This window comes from Nyctereutes procyonoides, unplaced genomic scaffold, assembly GCF_905146905.1.
Source record: "Nyctereutes procyonoides isolate TBG_1078 unplaced genomic scaffold, NYPRO_anot_genome, whole genome shotgun sequence".
NCBI lineage: Eukaryota > Metazoa > Chordata > Mammalia > Carnivora > Canidae > Nyctereutes > Nyctereutes procyonoides.
This window is the reverse complement of record NW_026575126.1, coordinates 40,203,297-40,226,024: the sequence shown is the minus strand read 5'-3', so window position 1 is coordinate 40,226,024 and position 22,728 is coordinate 40,203,297. Positions and strand designations below refer to the sequence as shown.

At 47.0% G+C, this 22,728-nt stretch overlaps 1 protein-coding gene across 1 annotated transcript in view; it reads left to right on the top strand.

Moving 5' to 3' along the window:
- Positions 1 to 2,674: 2,674 nt before the first annotated feature.
- Positions 2,675 to 22,728, top strand: part of TRAP1 (TNF receptor associated protein 1) — a 51,295-nt gene continuing 31,241 nt past the window's right edge. Inside the window, exon 1 of the mRNA XM_055339674.1 lies at positions 2,675 to 2,812. Within this exon, the coding sequence (XP_055195649.1) occupies positions 2,737 to 2,812 (76 nt within the window). The 5' untranslated portion in view covers positions 2,675 to 2,736. The remainder of the gene's footprint in view (positions 2,813 to 22,728) is intronic.

Here is a 22,728-nt window from a genome sequence, read left to right as displayed (position 1 = left end):
TAATTTTTTAAAGGTTTTATTTATTTGAGAGCAAGTGCGTGGAGTGGGGCGGGGCAGGGGGAGAGGGACCAGCCGACTGCTGAGCGCGGAGCCCAAGCCAGGCCCGGAGCTCACAACCCCAAGATCACGACCTGAGCCGAGACAGAGAGGCGGCTGCCAGCTAACCGAGCCCCGCAGGTGCCCCTCCACCGTCATCGTTTTGAAGAGCACAGCTCGGTGGCACTAAATGCATCCCCACTGCTGCGCGGCCATCACTGCCACCGTCTTCAGAGCTCATTTTGCAAAACTGAAACTCTGTCCCCGTTAGACAGGATTCCCCATTGCCCTCCCACCCCCGCCCAGCACCCCCCTCCCCCTGCTGGTGTCTGGATTCGACAGTTCCGATGCCTCGAGCGAGTGGGATCACACAGTATCTGTCTTTTCGTGTCCTTGACCATCAGGCCCCCCGGTTCACCCACGCTGCAGCAGGTGTCAGAAATTCCCTCCTCTCCGGGCTGAAGAACATCCATTGTCCGTGTGTTCCGTGCTTCGGGGACCCCTTCAACGGTGGCCGGGCGGGTTGGCCCTGCGTTCCGGCCGCGAATGACACGGCTCGCGTTTCCCCAGGCCCCCGGCTCGCTGCTGTCAAAGGTGGTGGCCTCTCGAGAAGCAAGGGCAGCCTCGTAGAGGCCGTGGCGGTGGTCAGGAGACCCAGGGGCCCTCTCCTCCTCTGCTTCTCTCTGTGCCCCGCCAGCAATCCCGGCCAGTCTCGGTCAGTCCAAGTTGTACATCTGCATCTAATCATTTTCTTCCTTCTTCCAATTTCCTCGTACTCTCAGGGGCTGAAATCTGCCCAGGCCCCTCAAGACTTGGTTTGGGGGACACCTGGGTGGCTCGGCGGTTGAGCATCTGTCTGCCTTCAGGTCAGGGCGTCATCCGGGGTCTGGGGAGCCTGCTTCTCCCTCTGCCTGTGTCTCTGCCTCTCTCTCTCTTTCATGAAAAAATAAAATCTTAAAAAAAAAAAAAGACTTGATTTGGGTCCATAGTCATCTTGGAAAGCCAGAGTTCCCCGGGCTACCAGAAGATAGTTTCGCGAACATCTGTAGCTGAGGGCGTCTGACGTCCACAGGCCAGGAGAGGACAGGAGTGTCTGGAACCTGGTGTCTTTGTCCTCCACAGAGCCTGGGTCCTGCCCATCATTTTTTAAAACTTTAGTGATTTTTTAAAAAGATTTATTTATTTATGATAGAGAGAGAGAGAGGCAGACACAGGAGGAGGGAGAAGCAGGCTCCATGCTGGGAGCCTGACATGGAACTTGATCCCGGGACTCCAGGATCGCGCCCTGGGCCAAAGGCAGGCGCTAAACTGCTGAGCTACCCAGGGATTCCCCATTTTTTAAAACTTTAAATTGATCTTTTATTGAAGGATAGTTGACACCCCCCACTCTTATGTGAAGCATAGGTTTCCCTCTGCCAGATACCACTTCTCCTTCCTGAAATAAAAGGATCCCCCCGGGCCTACATCTACTGCCCCACAGACCAGTGTGTCCGCTCTTGCAAAAGGGAGGACTTCCTGGGTGAACAAATGCAACGCGAGGCTCAGACCCCTCAGTGCCCCAGAGTAGCTGCAGCTTGGCCACGCTGGGCCTGCCACGGGCCCCTGTGTCTGCAGGGAGGTGGGGGAAGGAGAGGGGCGGGGCCCAGGGGCTGGAATGGATTAGAAGTGGCTGGGTGGGGGTGGGGGTGGGGGTGGAGCCCCAAGGAGGAGGCGGCGCCGCGGGGGCCCGTGGGGAGGTTACTGGTCTTCCTCCAACGGCAGAGAAAGGGCTCCTGCCCCCCGCCCCCCCCGCCGCCGGCCTAGTCCGCCCGCCTCGGGGACATGCTGCTCAGCTGCTGGAGTCTGGCACATGGGGCTCATTCTTCACACCTTCCACCTGGAAGGTCCCGGGGTCGCCCTTCCCAATGCCCCGACGGCGCCCCGGGTCCAAGCGGGGGTGGGGGTGGGGGTAACCCTCTCCTGACTCTCGTACTTTGCAGCTCCGTTTTCGTAGCTTCTTGCTCCGGCAGCGACCCTCCAGCGAGCCCCAGAAGCCACCTGGGGCCGCCGGGGCCTCAGAAAACCTGGACGACGCCGCGCGCGCTGTGGCACCGGGCGAGAAAGGGCGTTGACGGGGCCAGGAGCAGCACCGCACAGTGACTGACCGCAGCCACGGGCCAGGCGTGTGGCGTGGTGGCCCGCGGCACCCGCCGGGGTGGAGCGCTCTACACCTACAACTAATGTTGCTTTCTGGGTCCACCATATTTCAATTTAAAACAATTTTTGTTTTCTTCTTAATTAAAAGAGAAGGAGCGGCGGGGCTCGTTCGCTGCAACGGGGCGGGAGGAGGAGCGCGAGGACACGCCCAGCCTCAGGGCCGCCCCCGCTTCTCCCCCGCCTCCGTGGCGCCGGCGTCGCCGCCGCCCTCTCACGCCCTCCGGGGCGAGCGAGCGCCTCCCGTGTTAGGGACGCGCGAGTGGCCCGGGGCCCGGGCGCCCGCCCGTCGTCCTTGACAACGCGACACAAGGTCACGGAGGGCCCGTCCCCAGGCCCGACGCTCCCCGCGCGGCGCGGGCCACCAGGGCCCCGCCCGCTCTCCGGCACAGGCAGCGGGCCGGACAGCCCTGCGCTCGGCGTGACGTCACCGCGCCGCGCCCGAGGAAGGCCCCGCCCCGCCCCGCCCCCGCCGCGCGTGTGGCTCGGCTGCCGCGGAGGACGGACATGGCGCGCGAGCTGCGGGTGCTGCTGCTGTGGGGCCGCAGCCTGCGGGCGCCGGCGCTGGCGGCCGCCCCGAGAGGTGAGGGGGGGCGGGGGGCAGGACGCCCCGGGTCCGAGCCCGCGCCTTTCTCCATTGCGAGGCTCGGAGGTTCGGCTGAGCGCGCGGGGCGCCCCGTGTCGCCGGACTGCCCAGGTTCCGCCCCCGCCGTCGGGGAGCGCGGTTGCGCCCCGGCCCGCGGGACCCTTGCAGGGGCTTCTCCCCGCCGAGCCCCGGCGCTGGGCTCGAGGCGAGGGGTCCGGGCTCTCGCTCCGGCCGCCGAGGGCGGTTCGGGGAGTGGGAACGGACTTGAGCTCCTCGTGGCCGCCCGAGCCGTGTTGCACCGGGGGCCGAAGGAGCCGCCTGCGCCGCGCCGACCGGCGCCACGAGTGCCCCGTCCGCCCGGGAGCGCGCACGGCGGGACCCGGGCGTAGCCGCCTGACCCTCCGCAGCGCGTGGCCTCTGGCTTCGTCACTCCCGGATTCCCGGGACCCGAAATTCCTGGGCGCTCACATCAGTGTTGGGGCGGAGGAAAAAAAGAAAAGAGTCACCGTAGTCTCTGCTTTCCCACTCCGCGTTCGGGAGAAACCGAGGGGCGGGCAGCATCCTAGCCTTCCGTCCAGGCTCTGCACACGGTTACACACGCACGTGGACTCGGGCTGTTTTTCTGTGAAAAGTCCTAAACCGTCTATGCGGTTTGCTCCGGAGTTGTGTTTAACGTTGTCTGCGTAGCTTCCGCATCCTGGGCCGTCCCTGTCCCCCGATCTCTGGCTTTCCAGTGGCCGCGCGGTCGTTTACCTGCCGTGTCCCGTGAACGGACGTAATAAAGGATTTTGTGGGTTTTTTTCTTTTTCTTTTCTTTTTTTCAAGATTTTGTTTATTCATGAGAGACACAGAGAGAGGCAGAGACACAGGCAGAGGGAGAAGCAGGCTCCACGCAGGGAGCCCGACGTGGGACTCGATCCCAGGTCTCCAGCATCAGGCCCTGGGCTGAAGGCAGCGCTAAACCGCTGAGCCACCCGGGCTGCCCTGTGGTTTTCTGTCATTACACTGCTGCGTACAATGGCGAGTACTTAGATATTTGCACACGTGTATGGCATTTAGAATTTCAGAATCCGACTTTTAGAATTGATGGTTCAGAGTCTGTGCATATTTGAAACGTTAGCTGATACTGCCAAATTGCTGTCCAGAAAGTCTTTATCGATTTATATTCCCGTTAGCAGGGACTGCGACCACCTCTATCCAGGCAGTTCCTCTGTGGATAGGAGTGAGAAAGTGTTTTCATTTGCTTAGTGGCCGTTATTATATTTTCTATGAATGTCTTTTTTTATTTTTTATGTCTTTTACATTTTTTTCCCGTTATCTGAGTTTTACATTTTGGTGTAGTGTCTCTCTCTTTTAAGACTGTTTATTTGACAGCACAAGCAGGCAGAGGGAGAGGGAGAAGCAGGCTCTGAGTGGAGAGCCTGATTCCAGGCTGGATCCCAGAACGCTGGGATCATGACCTGAGTCGGAGGCAGATGCTTAACCAACCGGGCCACCCAGGCACCTCTAGTGTCTGTCTGTCTGTCTGTCTGTCTCTCTTTTTTTTAAATTTATCTATTCATGAGAGACAGAGGGAGAAGCAGGCTCCATGGAAGGAGCCTGACTTGGGACTCGACGCCAGGATTCCAGGATCACATCCCGATCCGAAAGCACAGACCCAACTGCTGAGCCACCCAGGTGTCCCTCTTTTTTTTTTTTTTTTTAACAGTTTTTAAAAGCATGCATTAACCCATAAGATAGTTGTAAGTTTTATACTTTTGCTTGTACCCACCGTCTTCCTCCTTTTTGGGTTTATTTCTTGTCATGCAAGAGTATACTTTTGTGTTCTGCAGAAGTCTTTAGTTTGTAAATTTTTTTTTTTTTTAAGATTTCATTTATTTAGTCATGAGAGACACACAGAGAGAGGCAGAGACACAGGAAGAGGGAGAAGCAGGCTCCATGCAGGGAGCCAGACGTATGGGACTCGATCCTGGGTCTCCAGGATCACGCCCTGGGCTGAAGGCGCTAAACCGCTGAGCCATCCAGGCTGCCCAGGTTGTAAATTTTCTAAGCCCCATCATGTCTGAAAGATTTTATTTTACCCCCCCCCCCCCAGTAGTGTAGTAGGTTGCCTGGGTATTCCAGGTCAAAATAATTTTCCTTCAAAGAGGAGGATATTGCTCTGCTGTTTTTCTAGAGCCCGTTACAGATGAGCAGTCCTAGCAATTTCATTGTTTTTGTAGATGACTTGTTTTTATACCTTTCTTTGGAGGTTAAAGTTTCTCTTTTTTGTGTTCTCAGATGTTCTAATCATGTTTGTTGTAATTCATTCTTCATATCATGTAGTGAACCTTCCACTGGGAAGACATGCCAGTTTTCAGCCCAGCCAGTTGTTTTTTTTTTTTTTTTAACTCCTTCCTTTAATAATCTGCATCCTCTCCTTCTGAACTTCTGTCGCAGTTCTTGCAAATCTTTTGTTTGAATCTAAGATTGAGACCCTGTTCTTGGAAGCAGGATGTAGTGCAGATGTTCTTGACACCCACCGTGTGGGCAGTCGTGAAGGTCTAGTTGTTTGGAGGGACTGAGTGATGGGTGAGTTTAGCCTAGAAAATGAATATCTTATACAAAGGGGTTGAGGGCGGGGAGAATAAGAGAAAGTACCTCCACAGAAAATTCAGAATTCTCCTGTATTTTTTTTCCTCTGTTGCTGGGAAAGTGTTCCCAAATGTTAGCATGTGCTTGGCTTCACATCTTAGAGTCGGACTTTATCACCATCCCAGTTCTTCCCACCTGCTCCGTTGAGGTGTTGAACAGTCTTGGCTTGTGGACTTTTTATTTTTCATTTTTGCTCATTACTTATTTAACAGATATATTTTGAGGGATACTTGGCTAGCTCAGTCAGAAGGGCTCACAACTCTTGGTCCTGGAGATGTGAGTTTGAGCCCCATGTTAGGCGTAGAGATTAAACCAAAAAAATAAATAAAATATTATATATATATATATATATTTTTTTGAATGCTCTCTGATACTTCAGAGATGATGTGACCCTGCCGTTGGCGTCATAGGTTAAGTGGGAGCTTGTGTTTGGCAGGCACTATACTGGGCCATTTCCGAGGCCTCTGTGCCCAGTCAGGGAGCACTGAAACATGTGGATGATTGCTCATGTGGATCTCACAGAAGAGAAGGTTATGAGTCCGGTCTGGAAAGCACCAGATGTAGGGTAAGGGGGTGCTATTGAATGATTGGGTTTGGCAAGAAATGGGAATATATATGGGAAGGAGAGTAAGAGGCTAAAAATTATGTGCTTTCTCTTCTGTTAGATGTAAACTTGTGGACCATTTTCTGTAATCAGGATGGTCACAGTGCCAGGCGTGGGCCAGTGTTTAGAAAACCCAGCTGCAGGCACTATGAGGGCCACACACCTGAGTTTCTGCATGCCCCCAGGACCAGGTGGGTGGGCTCCAGGTGAATCTTAAATTTATTTCTAGGCGTTTAGAACCATCGAGTAATTTCTTGCCCTGGTGAAAGGTGGGTATTATAAGGAGTAGGGATATCAGAACCTAGGTAACCTGGAAAACGTGATATTTGTTTTGTTTTTTTTTTTTTAAGATTTTATTCATTTATTCATGAGAGAGAGACAGAGAGGCAGAGACACAGGCAGAGGGAGAAGCAGGCTCCACGCAAGGAGCCCGATGTGGGACTCGATCCCAGGTCTCCAGGATCACACCCTGGGCTGCAGGCGGCACTAAACCACTGCGCCACCGGGGCTGCCCCAAAACGTGATATTTGTGGTAAAAATGTAAACTGTCATGAAACCTTCCACCAGTTCTGATGAGTAATAGAAGTAATGGATTTGCCGGTAGACAATCAAGAAAGTGTTCCCAAAGAAGAGACGATGAGCATGAAAAATCAGCAACAGGTTTGATCTCCAGAGGCAGATGATTATGATGTAAGGTGGAGAGGGTAATGGGTTGGTCATTTCACTTGGCTGGTAACTGCAATGACACCACAGCCCTGAGTCCTGTGTTCTAATCTCGAGGACACTCTGGGTCTCACTGTTGGCATTGCCAGGACCCCGTTATGAAGCAGCCACCGCAGGACTGCTTGTGCTCGAGTTAGTGTCCTCTGCCTTTTCCAGTCTCTGTAAGCTGGAACCTTTGCTGGAATGTTCTGCCTTAGAAGTGAGACTTAGAAGGGTGAAGGAGTCTGCTCCAAGTACCAGAAACATCAGAAGAGCAGAATTTCCCCACTTTGTTGTAGGGCTCAAGCATTGCAGGTTTGCTTTATTTCCCAAAAGGAACTTCTGCCTAGACCCCTTGCAGCCACAGCCCCACATTTACTGCTTTTATTCTTTTTGTTGATTTATTTTGCTTCTTCCCTCTGCTCTCACTTTGGGGGCTTGTGCTGTTTAATTCATGCCCTCACAGCTCTTGTGTTGCAGCCCAGGAGTGAGAATGAGAATTCAGTCACATCTCATGTGTTCCCAGGCTCTCTGCAGGATGAGTAGTAGAGCAGCACTTGTGGGGCAGATTTCACTCTCTGTGAAACACGTATTCATGTTGCTAACGTAACAATAATAGGTTTGATCCTTTACTGCTTAGACTCTAAATGGTGTTGCCACCTCTATAAACCACAGAGCTGGGACGCCTGGGTGGCTCAATGGTTGACCATCCGTCTCTGGCTCAGGGCATGATCCCAGGGTTCTGGGATCAAGTCCTGCATCGGGTTCCCTGGAGGGAGCCTGTTTCTCCCTCTGCCTGTGTCACTGCCTCTCTCTCTGTGCCTCTCATGAATGAATAGCTAAAATCTTAAAAAACAACAAAACTATAAATCACAGTGCTGAGGCCTTGATCAGCACCAGCGAGGCACATAGGCAAAGTGTGTGTGGCTGGCTGCCCAAGAGGCACCAGGTGGGCTGTGGTGTGACGGGCTTGGTTAGGACCAGAGGGACCAAGTTATCTGCAAAACATCAGCCAAACCCAGATGGTAATAGGTTAGCAAAGGCTTTATTGGTTACTAGCTGAATAGTTGGCCAGAATTAAGGCAACAACAAAAATCTCCCAAGTGTTTGCTGCCCTTGCGCATTGAGACAAATGCTGCTTGAAGCGGTGTGTGTGTGGGGGGGGGCAGTTGGGGTGATGAGAAAACATACATTTCTCACCTCTACCCCCAAAGTCCAACAAAGATGATTTCTTTTTTTTTTTTTTCAAAGATGATTTCAATAGGGAGACTTACTAAGGCAGTGATGGTGGTCGCTGTCTAAAACCAAAATACCGACTTGGCATCAGCGAAGTGTATCCAGTTCACACTCCAGGGAAGTGTTTAATTTTTTGTTTTTTAAAGCATTTATTTATTCGACGCAGAACATGAGCATGCACAAGCAGGGGAAGTAGCAGGGGGAGGGAAAGGGAGAAACAGGTAGAATTCGATCCCAGGACCCTGGGATCACGACCTGAAAGGAGGGCAGATGCTTAACTGAGCCACCCAGGTGTCCTCCAGTGAAATATTTTAGTTCAAAGCCAGAGGATGTTCTTGAATTGCATTTTTGGTGCTCTTAGTGTAGCCAGCTAGAATTTTTCTTAAGTACCATCTTGCCCAGTCTGGAAACGGAAGGCTTGACTTTTTTTTTTTTTTTAAAGATTTTATTTATAAAAAAAAGATTTTATTTATTTATTCATGAGAGGCACACAGAGAGACAGAGAGGCAGAGACACAGGCAGAGGGAGAAGCAGGCTCCATGCAGGGAGCCCAATGTGGGACTCGATCCCGGGTCTCCAGGATCAGGTCCTGGGCTGAAGGCGGTGCTAAATCACTGAGCCATCTGGGCTGCCCGGAAGGTTTGACTTTTACTAGGAAGCTGCTATTTGCTTACTCCACCAAGAAATTCTGTAGTATTTAGTAAAGATTTTGGGGTGTTTCTGGTATGGCTGCTAAAGCTACTAGGAATTGTATACCATGAAAGTTGTAGCTTAGAGAGCTGCTATCTACTTGGGCATCATCCCCACCTGCTTTTTCACCACCTGAATGCCCATAGATCAGATAAATTGAACTCAGGTGTATGGGAATCATGGGCTTAATTTTAAGAGTAGCTCAGTTATTTAGCAACCATATAATTAAGATATGTGTTTAGAACATCAAAACTAATTTTAAGATAGCAAAATGAATACAGTATTAAAAGGCAGAAGATTAAAAAACCCAGATGATTATATGGTAATACTATTAAATAGGTCTCAATCCTTCTATTGGAACTCGATGTGTCAGGTAGCCGGTGTGGCGCACTGCCATTGTGGTTCACACAGACCAGGGTTCTCTAATTAATGGAGAATGGAGCGCCTGAGGGGATGTTCCATGAAGCTTACTTTTTTTTTTTTTTTTTTAAGATTTTCTTCATCCATTCATGAGAGACACACAGAGGCAGAGACACACAGAGAGAAGCAGAGACACAGGCAGAGGGAGAAGCAGGCTCCATATAGGGAGCCCGACGCAGGACTTCATCCCGGGTCTCCAGGATCACGCCCTGGGCCAAAGGCAGCGCTAAACTGCTGAGCCACCTGGGCTGCCCAGAAGCTTCCTTTTAAAGAAGTAAAACATTTCATTTTTAGCCATTATGATTAGAAGTTTTTCTAAAACAGGTACATCAGATGGAGTGTAACTGAACCGTCTTTTGATGTTTTCAGAGTCATTGTGATTGTTAGTCTACAATTTTCTCTGGTAACACAAGGGCCCTTGAAGGCCACTGGGTCATGATCCTGGGGTCCTGGGATCCAGTCCCACAACAGGCTCCCTGCTCAGCGGGAAGTCTGCTTCTCCTCCCCCTCTCTCCTGCTTGTGCACATGCAAGTGCCAGCCAGGCATCCCATGTGGTGAGAACTTAGATGATTTATGCTATTTATTTAATTTTTATGTGCTCCATAGGTTTATGATTCTTGGGTTACATATTTTGCTTAGAAAGCATTTCTTCTTAAATCATTAGAGAAAAAGATGTCAAGATGATCAATATCAGTAGGAAAGGCAAATCAAAACCACTTTCCACTTCATACCCACTCCGGTGGCTGGGATGAAAACCATAGGTGATAATGATGTGGTTTGGAGTGTTGGGGTCCAGAGTCCATGGCCAAGAAAGGATTCTTGAGAGGTCTTTGGTGCAAAAGACCTTTGGTGGTTTTATGAAAGCACAGGGACAGGACTGTGGGCAGACAGAGCTGAATTGGGTTTGCAGGGAGTGACTGATTATGCAAGAGTTTTTATCCCGTCGAGGGGAGGGTGGTGTTAGGCTCCAAGTAGTTGAGTCTGTAGGTTTCTGGAGATTGCTTGCTCGCCCCTCCCTCCCTTCCTCCATCCATTCGTTCCTCCCTCCCTCCTTCCCTTTCCTTCCTTCCTTCCTTCCTTCCTTCCTCTCCTCTTCTTCCTTTTTTTTTTTTTTAAGATTTTATTTAATTGACACAGAGAGCAGGGGGAACTGCAGGGGGAGAGGAAGAAGCAGACTCCCCGCCGAGAAGGAACCCTGACATGGGACTCGATCCCAGGACCCTGGGATTATGACCTGAGCCGAGAGCAGATACTTAACCTACTGAGCCACGCAGGTGCCCCTGAAGATGGCTTTTTTCTTGTAAATTATTAAGACAGTTGCAAACTGATGGAAACCCATGTCCTGCATGACTGTGATCTCTATTGATTAACCACTTGTTTTGCCCTTTCCTTTGTTTTAGGGCAGCCAGAAATGCCTGAGGAATGTCACATGTATCTCACGGGGTGGCCAGGGGAAGTTTGCGGGGTGTTAGCTTGTGCTTTGCCCTTAGCTTGCCCTGTGCTCCCTCATCAATAACACCAGTAGCATTGGTGAGGAGGTAGAGAAATCAGAGCCCTTGCTGACTGCTGGCAGGAATGTAAAATGGGGCATCACTTTGGAAAACAGTCCACAGTTTCTCAAATGAGTAAGCACAATTACCATTCAACCCAGCACTTCCACTCCTAGGTGTGTACCCAGGGGACCCTGAAATATACATCCACACAGAAACTTGTACAGCAATGTTTACGGCACAGACAAAAAGCAGAAACACCCCAATTGCCTATTAACTGATGAATAAGTAAACAACGTGTGGTCTGACCCTATAATGGAATATTATTCACTGTGTGCTATCTGACTGGCTCAGAAGAGTATGCAGCTCTTGATCTCAGGGTCCTGAGTTTGAGCCCCATGTTGGGTGTAGGGATTATATAAATAAATACATATTTTTAAAAAGAATATTATTTGGCCATAAAGAAGAGCGAGATATATTTGTTATGATGTGGATGAACCTTGAAAACATGACGTTAAGTGAATGAGGCCAGATGCAGAAGACTACATATAATTCCCTTTGTGTGAAATGTCTCAGACGGGCAATCTATCGGGATAGGAAGTGACTGCCGGGATTGGGGGGGATAGGAGTGGGGAGTTGCTGCTAATGAGCTTTTGGTTTCTTTCTGGGGTGATGACCTTCTGTGGCACTAGATGATAGTGATGGATACTCAGCCCTGTGAATGTGCTAAAGCCCACTGGTTTGTACACTTTGGGTGGATTATATGTTCTTAAAGGTGTGCTTAAAATACTTCTTATGTTGTCTTCAGTAGTTTTAGCTTTTATTTGCACTTTATAGCCCATCTGGAATTTTTTATTTAATAAGTGAGAGAAGAAATTAATTTTGGTATTGTAGCTTTAAATTAATGTGCGTTAACATGTTTAATAGTATTTCCTCGTGATTTTCAAAAATCTTGGCCACTTATGCAGAAATTTAGTTTTTCATATGAATTTTAGAATTAGGTTAAATAGTTTAAAAAATTGCGTTTTCTTTGGGCTTATGTTAAAAATACAGGCTAGTTTAGAGAATGGATGTCTTTATTTAATTTTAAGTAAGCTTTATGCCCACTATGAGGCTTGAACTCATAACCCTGAGATCAAGAGTCATGTGCTCCACCACCTGAGACAGCCAACTGCCCAGAGAATGGATGTGTGTGGATTGACACTTCCAGGCTGCCCCGGTGGCTCAGCGGTTTAGCGCTGCCTTCAGCCTGGGGCGTGATCCTGGAGACCTGAGATCGAGTCCCACATCGGGCTCCCTGCATGGAGCCTGCTTCTTCCTTTGCCTGTGTCTCTGCCTCTCTCTCTCTCTCTCTCTCTCTCTCTTTCTCTCTCTCATGAATGAATAAAATAAAATCTTTAAAAAAATAAATATTTATGCTTCCTATCCAGGGAAATTTCCCCAAGCTTTTTTGATCCCTTTGTAAATGTGTTTTATGTCCTTATTAAATTTTTTTAGTGTGTTTGGCAATTAGGTAACTTTTATAGGTATGTATATTTATAACCTAACACAAAATAACCTACCACAGCATCCAGAAGTGCAAAGGTGTGTGCACTGAGAAGCATATTTCTGTCATGGATACCCTCAGACACCAGGTAACCCACCTGGGGGCAACCCCCTTAGCCAAGTCCTTGCAAAGATATGCATGACTTGTGAGAATAACGTCTATATGTGTACACATACACATGTATTTTAACATCATGGGAGCATGTGCAAACTACTGTCTGGGCCAGGTTTATTTTTTCTTTTTCTTTTTTTCTTTTTCTTCTTTTTCTTTTTCTTTTTCTTTTTTTTTTTCTTTTCTTTCTTTTTTTTTTAAGATTTTATTTATTTATTCATGAGAGACACAGAGAGGCAGAGACACAGGCAGAGGGAGAAGCAGGCACCATGCAGGGAGCCCGGTGCGGGATTTGATCCTGGGACTCCAGGATCTTGCCCTGGGCTGAAGGCAAGTGCCAAACTGCTGAGTCACCCAGGGATCCCCCAGGTTTATTTCTTAATGTATCTTAGAGATAACTTAGCATCGGGGGATGCCTGGGTGGCTCAGTGGTTGAGCGCCTGCCTTTGTCCCAAGGCGTGATCCTGGAGTCCCAGGATCGAGTCCCACATCGGGTTTCCTGCATGGAGCCTGCTTCTCTCTCTGCTTGTGTCTGCCTCTCTTCTCTCTATGTCTCTCATGAATAAATAAATAAAATCTTAAAAAAAAAACTTAGCATCGGGACATTGCACACAGACTGGTCTCATTTTCCTGTGTGACAGTATTTATTATCTATGCATATATTTATTCCTCTATGACTGTCAACCTGGTCATCCATCTACACTGGAGCCTCAGCTGGTATCTCTATACAGGCTTGCGCATGACCCCAGCATTGACAGTTGATGGGAAGGGGCTCGCTCTTCTGTGACAGCTACGTTATTTAAGAGTTTGTTGTTAGGGGATCCCTGGGTGGCTCAGCGGTTTCGCGCCTGCCTTTGGCCCAGGGCGCGATCCTGGAGTCCCGGGATCGAGTCCCGCGTCAGGCTCCCGGCATGGAGCCTGCTTCTCCCTCCTCCTGTGTCTCTGCCTCTCTCTCTCTCTCTCTCTCTCTCTCTCTCTCATAAATAAATAATAAGAATAAATCTTAAAAAAAAGAGTTTATTGTTAATTATGGGGCACCTGGGTGGCTCGGTTGACGAAGCATCTGCTTTCAGCTCAGGTCATGATCCCAGGGTCCTGGGATTGAGCCCTGTGTTGGCTCTCTGCTCAGTAGGGAGCCCGCTTCTCCCTCTCCCTCTGCTGCTCCTCCCCACTCATGTGCATGCTTGCTTGTACTCTCTCTCTAGTGTTAATTTTAAGTAATTAAATATTTGATTAAAAAGATGTGCATTGAGAAGTCCTGCTCTCAGCTCGGTCCCATTCTCCTCTGTGACCTGCCCCTTGCCCTTGTAGGTTATCTCGGTTAGGAGCTGCTCCTAAGCTCCTAATAACATCTTGCTAGTGTTCATGTGAATAAAGTGTGAACAGGTAAGCACCTTCTTCTGCAAGGGTTTATGTACTCTCTGTATTTTAGTCACTGAGTAGACCTTGTAGAGCTTGCTGTGACAGCACCATAGTTTGTTTCCTCCCCCTCCCTTTTCCTTTCCTTTTCTTCTTTTTCTTTAGCCTCATAGAAGTCTGGGAGTAGCTCTGTATTGGGAGACACCACAGTTGATTTACTAGTTTTCTGTACCGACATGGAGGTGGTTTCCAGGCATTTGCCATTTATTCACCGTTACAGTGTATGGCCCTTCAGCCTCGTCTTTATATGCAGGGTTCAAGTGTATCCACGGAGGAAAATCCTCAAATGGAATTTGCCAAGTTAGAGGGTATATGTGTTTGTCCTCTTGACCAGCGTAGCCAGTCACCTTCCACGGGGTCAGGCCATTTCCTGCTGCCTGGAGCAAGCCACTGGAAGTTCTGAGTTGCCCCTGAAGTAACAGTGCAGGTGTGTTGACCTCTCTCCCTTCACTGGAGCTGGTGAAGGTTAACTGTGGCTAGAACTGGGGCACAGTGCCCATGTGGGCGCCTCGGATCAGTGTGTGTTGATGAAGCTGCTAGGCCTCAGTCCTGCCTGATTACCTTTGATCCATCCCAGGCAGGCTGGCCTCTAACCTGGGCTTCCTATTCCAGGTGGGCTTCAGGGAGATCCAGCCCCCTGGCCATGTCAGGTCCCACACGTGACACTACGGGATGCTCCTCTGCTTAAATCAGGCTGGGTTCCAAGAGGCTATCTATGTGTACTTCTCTGTGGGCAAGTTCAGTGACCCAGAGAGGTTACGGCTTTTTCTTTCAACCCCTCTCCTTCTCCCTTTATACGTTCGATCTAAAGAGAGACGCGTGGAGTATGCATGTGCAGTTTAAAAAGAAGTGTAAAATGAACACATGTTAACCCAGTTTAAGGAGTTGAGATTACCAACTCTCTGAAGGCCTGTGTGCTCTTCCCTGAGGCATGTCCTTCTCTTTCTCCTGGAGGTAACTGCTGACCTGAATTTTCTGTTTTCTTGTGTATACATACTGTGTATGTTCTTGGGTCAACATTTTGTTGGCTTAGTTTTATCCATGCTAATGGTGTAATTCATTAATTTTTGCTGTTAATACCATTGTGTTCGTATACCTTCGTTTCTTTATGTCGAATTGCTGGTGTGTACTTAAATGGAGTTGCTGGATCACTGGTGTGCTCTGGCTTACTAAGTAATGCAAAATTACTTCCCCAAAAGAGTTGTGTCACTGTATACTCCACCAGCCCCCTTCCATGCATTCCCACAGTCCCCTCCAGTCCTTGGTATTTTCAGACTTATAATCTTTGCAACTCTGGAGAGTATTGAATGCTATCTTGTGTGTGTCTGCTTACAAGATATGTATCAGGAAATACATGAACTAACTGTGGGGAACCAGCTCAGTGGGGCAGTGTTGTCTGCAATACTGTAATGCTCCATCGTGAGAATGTACCGCAGCTCTTTCTCCACCCAGGTGCAGACGCTTGGCCCGTGGGCAGCGTAGAGGCAGTGGCTCGCTTGGTTGCGTTGGCATCCTGCCTCATTGGACACATAAGTTTCTCTGGCGTGTGACCAGAGTGGGGTTGCCGGGTTTAGGATATGCGTTGTTACTGTGTAATCATGACTGTTTTCCAGTGTGGGTCCCGATTTTCGTTCCACCAACTCAGAGCTGTCCCTGTGCCGTGTCCTCACCGAGACTCGGGATTTTCAGACATTTTAAATGTGAATTTGATGGTTACAAAATGATGTTTCAGGGGTGCCTGAGTGGCTCAGTCAGTTAAGCATCTGCCTTTGGCTCAGGTCATGGTCTCAGGGTCCTGAGATGGAGCCACATCAGGCTCCCTGCTCCATAGGAATTCTGCTTCCCTCTCTACCTCTGCCCCTCCCCATGCTCATGCGTTCTTGCTTACTCTCTCTCAAAGGGATAGTCTTTAAATTTTTTTTTTTTTATGACAGTCACAGAGAGAGAGAGAGAGAGAGAGAGAGAGAGAGGCAGAGACATAGGCAGAGGGAGAAGCAGGCTCCATGCACCGGGAGCCTGACGTGGGATTCGATCCCGGGTCTCCAGGATCGCGCCCTGGGCCAAAGACCGGCGCTAAACCACTGCGCCACCCAGGGTTCCCAAAGGGATAGTCTTTAAAAACAAAACTGATGTTTCAGTTGTGATTTTAGTTGCATTTTGATGAATTGCTAATAAGTTGAGCATCTTCTTTCCGTAGTTTATTGGCCATTTGTTTCCATTTCCGTGAAAGGCTATTCATGTCTTTTGTTCCAGTATTTTCTTCTGGATTGGCTGCTTTGGTATGCATTTTTGTATGCACTCTTTATGGGCACTAATCTTCTATCACGTTATTCTTTGTCAGTAATGATTGTTGGAAATGTGTTCTCCCAGGTGCAGCTTGCTGCTTCACTTTCATCCTGGTGTCTGTTTTTGTTTTTGTTTGTTTTGTTTTGATGAACAGGAGGTCTTAATCTTAATTTTGTCAGATACACCAATCTTTTCCTTTGTGGTTTACCCGGGGTTCTGTAAGCTAAGGCCCATGGGTTGGGTTTTTGTAGAATAAAGTTTTATTGGGACCCAAGCATGCTTATGCTTTCACATGTTTGCAGCCCCTTTCCTGCTGCAGTGGCAGAGTTGAACAAGAGATCACAGGGCCCAGAAGCCTAAAATATTTACTGTCTGCCCTTCCCAGGAAATGTTTGGTGCGTACCCCAAGGTCATAAAGGTCATGCTTCCATGAAAGTTGTTTCCTGATGCATTTCTACCAAACAGGAGTAGGAACCTTTGTTTGAAACTTTTATTCATTTCTCTTTGCTGGTAAACTTTCTCATGGGCTTCATTTTCAGGATAGATTAGAAGAGACTTGTAAACTAGCAATCACAGGCTAATTCTGGCTATAAACAAATTGTGTTTGGCCCAAATATTAAAAAAAAAAAAAGTAGTCGCAAATATTTGAAGTCAGGTCTCCATAAATATTTGAGTTGCTTATTTCTTTTGAAAAATTAAAAGTTCTGGGAATTTTGGCTTGTATTCCATGATGGCAACAGTCTCTTGGAATGTAGTGGCAGCTGCTGCCTCCTACAGACTGGCCTGCCCTCTGCAGTTGGCTGTAGTGCCATACTCCCAGATTGTTCTTCATCCCGGGCCTGTTGGTGCATGTGCAGTTATTTGTTCATGTAGTAAATTAGATTGACTGGTGGTCTAGTACTAAACCATCCTTGCATCCCTGAGATCAACCTGCTTGGTCATGATGTAGTATCATTTTTACATATTGTAGGATTTGATTTGCTAATTTTTTAATTAAGGATCTCCATGTTTGGGCAGCCCGGGTGGCTCAGTGGTTTAGCACCGCCTTCAGCCCAGGGCCTGATCCTGGAGACCCGGGATCGAGTCCCACGTCAGGCTCCCTGCATGGAGCCTGCTTCTCCCTCTGCCTGTGTCTCTGCCTCTCTCTCTCTCTCTCTCTCTCTCTCTCTCCTCTCTCTCTCCCTCTCTCTCTCTCTCTCTCTCTCCCTCTGTCTCTCATGAATAAATAAATAAAATCTTAAAAAAAAAAAAGGATCTCCATGTTTGTGGTCACAAGGGATGTTGGTCTCTCATTTTTTAGTGTAATGTCTCTGGCAGACTTTGATAATTAGGGTAATGCTGTCATCATAAAACTTGTCAGGATGGGATCCCTGGGTGGCGCAGTGGTTTGGCGCCTGCCTTTGGCCCAGGGCGCGATCCTGGAGACCCGGGATCGAATCCCACATCAGGCTCCCGGTGCATGGAGCCTGCTTCTCCCTCTGCCTGTGTCTCTGCCTCTCTCTCTCTCTCTGTGTGACTATCATAAATAAATAAAAATTTAAAAAAAAAAAAAACTTGTCAGGAAATATTCATTTTCTGTTTTCTGAAATAGTTTGTGAAGATTGGGGTCATTGCTTCTTCATTATGTTTGATATGTTTTACTGGTTATTCTAGGCCTCGAATTTCATTTGTGGAAATACTTTTGAAGACAAATTCAGTTTTTTGATTAGTTATAAAGCAGTTGGGAATTTCTGTTTCATCTTCTGTCAGCCTGGATAAATTTCAGTTTTTTCAAGAAATTTATCCATTTCATCTCAGTTGTTAAATTTCTTGCCAAGAATTTGTTCATAATGTTTCCTTATTATCTTTTTGTAGAATTTGTAATTATAACCCCACCTTCCTTCCTGATGTGAGTGATTGGTATTCTCTCTTTTCTTCTAGATTATTTTGAGGGTTTATTGATCCATCGCTTTTATTGATCTTTTTCAAGAATCACCTCTGGCTTTGTTAATTTTCCTCAGTGTTCATTTTGTTTCAGATTTTTGCTCCTTGTTATTTCCTCCCTTCTGTTTTATTTGGGTTGATTTGTACTTTTATCTAAGATGAAACCTTAAGTCATCAATTTTAGACTTTTCTTTTTTTTTTTTTTTTTTTTTAGATTTTATTTATTTATTCATAGAGAGAGGCAGAGACACAGGCAGAGGGGGAGAAGCAGGCATCATACAGAGAGCCTGACGTGGGACTTGATCCAGGGTCTCCAGGATCACGCACTGGGCTGCAGGCGGCGCCAAACCACTGCGCCACCGGGGCTGCCCTAGACTTTTCTAACTTAAGCTTTTGAAGCTGTAAGTTTCCTGCTATGAACTTCTGTGGGTGACCCCACAGCTTTTAACATACTGTGTTGGTTTTTTTTTAAGATTTTATTTATTTATTCAGGAGAAACACACACACACACACAGAGGCAGACACAGGCAGAGGGAGAAGCAGGCTCCATGCAGGGAGCCCGACGTGGGACTCGATCCCGGATCTCCAGGATCACGTCCTGGGCTGAAGGCGCTAAACTGCTGAGCCACCCAGGCTGCCCAACATTGTGTGTGTGTGTGTGTGTGTGTGTGTGTGTGTTTAACTTTTTTTTTTTATGTTTTTTGGATTTTATTTATTTTTGTTTGTTTGTTTGTTTATTTATTGAGAATGGCTGGGACACAGGCAGAGGGAGAAGCAGGCTCCATGCAGGGAACCTGACATGGGACTCGATCCCGGATCTCCAGGATCACACCCCAGGCTGTAGGCAGCGCTACATCGCTGCGCCACCAGGGCTGCCCCATAGTGTGTTTTTATTATTGTTCAGTGATTTATTGGTTTCTTCTTTGACCTGTGGATCATTTAGTATATGTTGTTTAATTCCTAGATACTTGGGGTATTCCTGGATATTTTGTTATTACTGATTCTGACTTAATTCTGTAGTATTCAGAGAGCTTACTTGGTATGATTTCAGTCTTTCTGAATTTATTAAGACTTGTGGGGGATCCCTGGGTGACTCAGTGGTTTGGCGCCTACCTTTGGCCCAGGGCGCAACCCTGGAGTCCTGGGATCGAGTCCCGCGTCGGGCTCCTGGCATGGAGCCTGCTTCTCCCTCCTCCTGTGTCTCTGCCTCTCTCTCTCTATGTCTATCATAAATAATAAATTAAAAAAATTTAAAAAAAAAGACTTGTGGCCAACTTCATGGTTTTTCCTAGCAAACATACCAAGTGCACTTGAAAAAGTATTATTCTTTTCAAAAAGAACTATTTTGCAGTTGGGTATAGCATTCTATGAGTATCCATTAAGTCATACTGTAGTTCAGACAATCCGTGTCTTGATTTATGTTTCCTTTGGCCTTGTTCTGTCAGTTGTTGAGAGAGGGATATTAAATGTCCAGCTCTGTGGAATTATCTTTTCATTCTTTGAGGGTGTTTTTATTATTTTTTATTAATTTTTTTATGTTTTTACATTTATTTTAGAGGGAGAGAGAGGGCACGAGCAGGGAGAGAGTGGCAGAGGGAGAGTGAGTCTCCAGTCTTAGGCCGACTCCCCACTGAGCTCAGAGCCTGAAGCAGGGTTCAGTCCCACAACCCCAAAATGATCTGAGCCAAGTCAAGAGTTGGACGCCCAACCAACTGAGCCACTTAGGTGCCCCTAATTCTTTAATTTAATTTTTTAAAAAATTTTATTTATTTGACAGAGCGTGAACAGTGGGAGTCATAGGCAGAGGGAGAGGGAGAAGCAGGCTCCCCACTAAGCAAGGAGAGGGAGAAGCAGGCTCCCCCACTGAGCAGGGAGAGGGAGAAGCAGGCTCCCCACTAAGCAGTGGCTCCCCACTAAGCACTAAGCCTGGTGTTGGCTCAAACCCAGGACCCTGGGATCATGACCTGAGCCACCCAGGTGCCCCAAATTCTTTAAGTTTTAATGTCATATTTTGAAGCTCTTTTTTTTTTTTTAAAGATTTTATTTATTTATTTATTTATTCATGAGACGCACAGAGACACAGGCAGAGGGAGAATCAGGCTCCCTACTGGAAGCCCGATGCGGGACTTGATCCCAGGACCCCGAGATCATAACCTGAACTGAAGGCAGATGCTCAACCGCTGAGCCACCCAGGTGCCTGAAGCTCTTTCATTAGACATATATTTGTGATTAAGCTTTCCTGATAAATTGTGTCTTTTATTGTTCTGAAATATCTCTTTTTCTCAGATAATACTTGTTTTGATGTCTTTTGTGTGATAATATGGCCGCTCCACCTTTATTAGGCTTATTTTGTGCATGGTATCTCATGTTCTGTCCATTCCATTTCGGTATTTTTATGTTTTTATGTATTTTTCTTAAGATTTTATTTATGTGTGAGAGAGAAAGAGAAGACACAGAGGGGGAAGAGAGGGGGAGAGAGAATTTCCCAAGCAGACTCCATGCTGAGTGCAAGCCCAACACAGGGAGTGAAATCAAGAGTTGCACGATTAACCAACTGAGCCCCCATGTTCTTCAGTGTTTTTATATTTGATGTGCTTGTTTTGTAAGCAGCATATCATTAGGTCTTGCTTTTATTATTTCTGACAATCTTTGCCTTATAATTGGAGTGTTTTAGTCCATTAACAGAAAATGCAGGGGTACCTGGGTGACTCAGAGGGTTGTGTCTGCCTTCAGCTCAGGTCATTATCTCAGGGTCCTGGGATCGAGCCCTGTGTCGGGCTCCCTGCTCAACAGGGAGTCTGCTTCTCCCTCTGCCCCTCCATCTACTTAGTGCTTGCTCTCTGTTTTTCTCTCAAATAAGAAAAATCTTTAAAAAATATATATGCAATTGGTATAGTTGGATTTATTTCTATTTTATTGTCTTCTCTCATTTTTCCCCCTCTCTCCTCCTTTCCTTGCCTTCTTTTGGATCAGTAAATATTTTTTAGAATTCCATTTTAGTTCATCTAATGCTTTTTTAAGCTATCCTTTGTGTCATTTTTTTAGTGGTTACTCTGGTGAATGCGGTCATCTTTCTTAGTCTGTTTAGAATTATTACTGCAATACTTGGTAGAAAATGTAAAAACTTTGCACCTGTATTAAAGTGCATTTCTTCTCTGTATTCCATCCTCTATGTTAGAGTTGTCATATGTATAGCATGTACACCTGTTATAAACTCCATAAGACGATGTTTTAATTTTTGCTTAAGTTATTTGTATATATATATTTTTTTAATTAAGAGGAAAATACTTTTATATTTCTCCAGGTTGCCTTTTCTGATTCTCTGCCTTCTTTCTTAAAGATCCAGGTTTCCATCTGAGAGGATTTCCACTCAGCCTGAAGAATTGTAGCATTTGTTTTCCTGCCTGTCTGCTCTTGAAGACTTTATTTTTTTTTAATTTTTTAAATTTTTTTAAATTTATTTATGATACATTGAGAGAGAGAGAGAGAGAGAGGCAGAGACATAGGCAGAGACAGGCAGAGGGAGAAGCAGGCTCCATGCACCGGGAGCCCGATGTGGGATTCGATCCCGGGTCTCCAGGATCATGCCCTGGGCCAAAGGCAGGCGCCAAACCGCTGCGCCACCCAGGGATCCCCTCTTGAAGACTTTAAAGATGTGCCATTGCCTTCTGGAAAGTTAGCTGTCATTCAGATTATTGTTCTTCCATGTAATACGTTGCTTTTCTCTGGCTACTTCCATGATTTTCTTTTTATTTGGTTTTCAGCAGTTGACTATGATTTGCCTGGGTGCTTTTCTTTGAAATTATCCTGGTAGTGGTTCACTGAGCTTTTTGAATCTGTAAACTTATGTCTTTCGCAAACTTTGGGGGAAATTTTCAGTCATTTCTTCAAATATTTTTTTTCTGCCCTATTCTCTTTCCCATCTCCTTTTGGAACTCCATTTACATGTATGTAAAACTTTTTTTTCCTGTTGTCTCACACATGCTTGAGACCCTGTTCATTTGTGTTTTTTTTGTTTTGTTTTGTTTTTTGTTTTATTAAAGATTTTATTTATTTATTCATGAGAGACAGCGAGAGAGGCAGAGGGAGAAGCAGGCTCTATGCTGGGAGCCCGATGTGGGACTTGATCCCGGGACTCCAGGATCATGCCCTGGGCCGAAAGCAGACGCTTAACCTCTGAGCCACCCAGGGATCCCCTGTTCATTTGTTTTTAATCTTTTTCCCCTCTGTTTCACACTGAGTAATTCCTGTCAGTCTTTTTTTAAAGTTCACAGAGTCTTCTCTGGTGTCTCCACTTGATTGATAAGCTTTCTAATTAATTTTTAAATTTCGGTTACTTTATTTTTTGCACCTAGAATTTCTACTTGGTTCTTCTCTTAAGAGTTTATATATCTTGGGCAGCCCAGGTGGCTCAGCGGTTTAGCGCTGCCTTCAGCTCAGGGCATGATCCTGGGGCCCGGGATCAAGTCCCATGTCGGGCTCCCTGCACGGAGCCTGCTTCTCACTCTGCCTGTGTCTCTGCCTCTCTCTCTCTGTGTGTCTCTCATGAATAAATAAATAAAATCTTAAAAAAGTGGGGGGGGGGTATATATCTCTGAAATTTCCCACCTTTAATTTAGGACTTTTTTGTTTTATTTTTTTATTTTTATTTTTTTAAGATTTTATGTATTTATTCATGAGAGACACAGAGAGGCAGTGACAGAGGCAGAGGGAGAAGCAGGGTCCCTGAGAGGAGCCCGATGTGGGACTCGATCCCAGGACCTGGGGATCATGCCCTGAGCCAAAGGCCAACAGACGCTCAACCACTGAGCCACCCAGGTGTTCCTTAAGACTTTTTTGAGACCTTTTGTT